This window comes from Cupressus sempervirens, chromosome 1 (genome assembly GCF_028749045.1).
Source record: "Cupressus sempervirens isolate cs-2001-9-10 chromosome 1, ASM2874904v1, whole genome shotgun sequence".
Lineage (NCBI taxonomy): Eukaryota > Viridiplantae > Streptophyta > Pinopsida > Cupressales > Cupressaceae > Cupressus > Cupressus sempervirens.
The window spans coordinates 533,671,647-533,675,257 of NC_143118.1; the positions used below are offsets into that span (position 1 = coordinate 533,671,647).

General features: G+C 36.9%; 1 protein-coding gene across 2 annotated transcripts; it reads left to right on the top strand.

Annotated features, from left to right (window-relative positions):
* Positions 1-404: 404 nt before the first annotated feature.
* On the top strand, positions 405-2,588 carry LOC149578565 (uncharacterized). Of its 2 annotated transcripts, none has more exons than XM_089829875.1 (2): positions 405-724; positions 1,965-2,588. In XM_089829875.1, exons 1-2 carry the CDS (start codon positions 486-488, stop codon positions 2,434-2,436), a joined length of 711 nt encoding a protein of 236 aa, XP_089686001.1. In that variant the 5' UTR covers positions 405-485; the 3' UTR covers positions 2,437-2,588. The 2 variants fall into 2 exon arrangements, with proteins under 2 accessions (XP_089686001.1, XP_089686009.1); XM_089829883.1 differs by lacking the exon at positions 405-724 and adding an exon at positions 793-1,181.
* The last annotated feature ends 1,023 nt before the right edge of the window (positions 2,589-3,611 follow it).

Here is a 3,611-nt window from a genome sequence, read left to right on the forward strand (position 1 = left end):
ATTGGATGTTGTTGGGATTGTTATAAAAGAGTTTGCACTACATAATTTAACATTAGTATCACACTTGAGTGATAGAAGTGAAATATCCAAATAAAATATCATACATATAAAATTAAATTTCACTCAATTTAATCTAAAAACTACAATATCTCTAATAATATCTTAGATTGTGGAAATATCTGGTAATTTATCTAAATAGAGCCATACAGACACCAAATTGAAGGCCTTTTAGGCAAAGAATTTGTGAGCAAATGAAAATCATCCACTCGAACTTTAATGGCTGCTGGCAATACGCGTGTCCGCTTCTTTGTCCGCAGATTATAGCGGCGTACAATCTTTAATTGTCCGCGTGACTGCGTATCTGAGATGGTTAAAGGTGCGAACTTGTAGTCTCAGAAATCCTTATCTTGGTAATGTTCAAAGCTTTTCTTTGTCCGCCCTGAGCATCACACAAACTGAGTTGCAGTGGGGACGGAAAATTCACCATGAAATTCAACTTTGCGGCCGCTCTGCTGCTTTTACTGATCCATGGCCAACAGGCGGTCGTCTGGAGCAAAGCAGCAGCTCCTCCTCCTTCTTGCAAATCCATTGAATGCCCCCTTTATGACGTTATCGAGGAGGGAGATTCCTATGAAATCCGTCGCTACAACCACACGGTCTGGATGTCGACCTCTTCAATTCGCAACATTTCCTTTGTAGACGCCACCAGGACTGGATTTCTGAGGTAAATTTGCCCCTCTGTTTCAATAAAATTCGCAAGTTTACTGTCAGCTTTTGTCTTCATTTGCATTTCCATTGTGGACTCCTTGAGGACTGGAATGTTCTCTCTCCATCTCAGTAAGTTTCTCCGCTTTGTTTTCCTCTTCATTTTCATTCCCTTTGTGAACGCCACAAGGATTGGATTTCTAAGGTAATTGTGCCTCTCCCTTTCAATAAATTAGTTAAATTTATTTTTATTTTGCATCTTCCCTTTCATATGCACAAGGACGGATTTTCTAACGTAATAGATCTCGCTTCACCATGCCAGTAAATTTCTCAAATTTATTCTCATTTTCGGCTTTATTTTCATTTTTTTTAAAGGTAATCCTGCCTCGCCCTTTCTGTAAATTTCTCAAATTTATTTTCAATATTGTCTTCATTTTCATTTCCTTTGTGGACGCCACAAGAACTGGATTTCTGAGGTAATCTGGCTTTTCTGTTTCAATAAATTCTTAAATCTATTTTCGTATTCCTCTTAGAGTTGTATTTCCACAAGAACTGACTGAATTTCTAAGGTATTCTGGCTTCACCATATCAACAAATTTCTCATTTTCATTTTCGTCTTTATTTATCTTTTCATTGAGGACGCCACAAGAACTGGATTTCTGAGTTATTCTCGCTTTTTCATTTGAGTAAATTACTCAAACATATTTCCATTATCGTCTTCATTTTCATTTCTCTAAACTTCTGAGTTATTCTCGCTTTTTCATTTGAGTAAATTACTCAAACATACTTCCATTATCGTCTTCATTTTCATTTCTCTAAGTTTCTGAGTTATTCTCGCTTCATCATTTCAATAGATTTATCGAATTTATTTTCATTTTCGTCTTCATTTTTCATTTCCTTCGTGTGGACGCCGCAAGAACTGGATTTCCGAGTCTTTCTCGCATTTTCATTTCAGTAATTTCCACTGTAGTTTTTATTTTCGTTTTCCTCAGAGCTGTATTTTTAAAGGTTTGCTCGCTTCACCATTTCAATAAATTTTATCAGATTTTTGTCCATTTTCGTCTTCATTTTAATTTCCCTTGTAGACGCCCCAAGGACTAAATTTTCACTTGCAGACGCCTCAAGGACTAAAATGTCTGAGGCAGTCTGGCTTCTCCATTTCAGTAAATTTCTCATTGTTTCCATTTCCACAAGGACTAGGTAATCTCGCCTCTCCCTTTCAAAAAGATTCTCAAATTCGTGTTCATTTTCTTTTGCAGGCTGTTCGATTACATCCAAGGGCAGAATGAGAAGCACGCCAAGGTTCCGATGACGGCGCCTGTGTTGACTGAAATATTCCCGTCAAGCGGTCCCTTCTGCGAGTCTTCCTTCATCGTTAGCTTCTATGTGCCGGCCAGTTTCCAGAAAAGCCCTCCGAAAGCGGAGAAAACCCTAGCGCTGGTGGAGTCGAGGTGGGGGGCTCGATTCGCGGCAGTGCGGAGGTTTGGAGGGTTCGTGAGCGATTCCAATGTGGGAGAGCAGGCGGCGCAGCTTCAGGCGAGTCTGACGGGAACCCCATGGGAAAGTGCCATCGCTGCATCCAAGAAGGCTGACGACTCCTCCCTCTTCACTGTTGCTCAGTACAACTCTCCTTTTGAGTTTGAGGGCAGAGTCAATGAGATCTGGATGCTCTTTCTCAATCCTAACTTCACCTCCTCACGCGCTAGTTTCAAGATTAGAGAGCTCAGGTGATTTTGATATATTTGTGAGCTTGCATGATCTGCAGGGTTCAAGATAGTCTGATCATGATGTATGTGTTTATAAAATCTGTGTTAATGTCTCAGTAGATGCAACTATCACATCCTTGAATGAATCATACAAACAGAGTCCTGTTTCCAATTTTACTCAGTTTTCCTATTTTAACTTACAGTTGCAGTCATTTGATTTATCCAGTCGATTATGATAGGTTCTAAAATGTTTCTAAATTCTCGATCACATTTCAGATCAGGATGAAGTAAAAATTGTACACAGTTCAAAACTAGTAGTTTATGTATTGTGCAACGAGTAGCTGGTAGGAGTGATTTATGTTCTACAGTGAAGGAAATCTTTCAGAGATATGAAGTAGTATATTAGATTGAGGTGGCATATAAGATTAGCCCAAATAAAATAATTGAAGTCATTACTTGCATTGAGAAAAAAATTAAATCAATGCAATTGTGATGTTGCTCTGCGTTGAGATGATACTATTAAATTTTAGTGTGGTGTTGTTCATTTAGTTTTGCAGAAAGGTATTTTTAACATGACCCATCCTTTTAGTGTGGCGTCGTTCATTTAGTTTTTGGGGAAAGGTATTTTTTAACATGACCTATTCTTTCATTTTTAAGATGGTGTCAGTAAAAGAAGAGGTTTCTTGAATCTTAAGCATACTAATGTAAATCTAAGTTAAATGTTATCTGTTGAAATAACATGTTAAGTAACATTTAGAAAAGAAGAGGTTTCTTGAATCTTAAGCATACTAATGTAAATCTGAGGTAAATGTTGAGATAACATGTTAAGAAACATTTAGAATAGAAATTGATGCCTAAAGAATTTTAGGCACTTTTCAAAACCCAATTTCCTTCATCGAAAGCATTTAGAATATAAATCTGAGCTGAGTGTTCAGATAACATGTTAAGAAATATTTAGAATAGACAAATCTCTTAACATTAGAATATAAGTCTTAGTGAAATGTTGAGATAACATGTAAAGAAACATTTAGAATAGACAAATCTCTTAACATTTAGAATGGACAAATCTAATAAGAGTTGAATTGTAAATGTGGCAACAACTTTTGATTAAAAAAAAAACTTAGTAGCATTGGTAAAGAAAGGGGAAATGTAAGAAATTTAAGTAAGCAACTTGTTGAGGTATTTGGACTACTAACTTGA

What these genes read in the sequence shown, in the direction of transcription:
- LOC149578565 (XM_089829875.1), top strand. Translation starts at nt 486, where the DNA reads ATGAAATTCAACTTTGCGGCCGCTCTGCTGCTTTTACTGATCCATGGC. An exon ending in ACCAGGACTGGATTTCTGAG is followed by an intron (nt 725 to 1,964) that starts GTAAATTTGCCC and finishes TTTCTTTTGCAG; the next exon opens with GCTGTTCGATTACATCCAAG.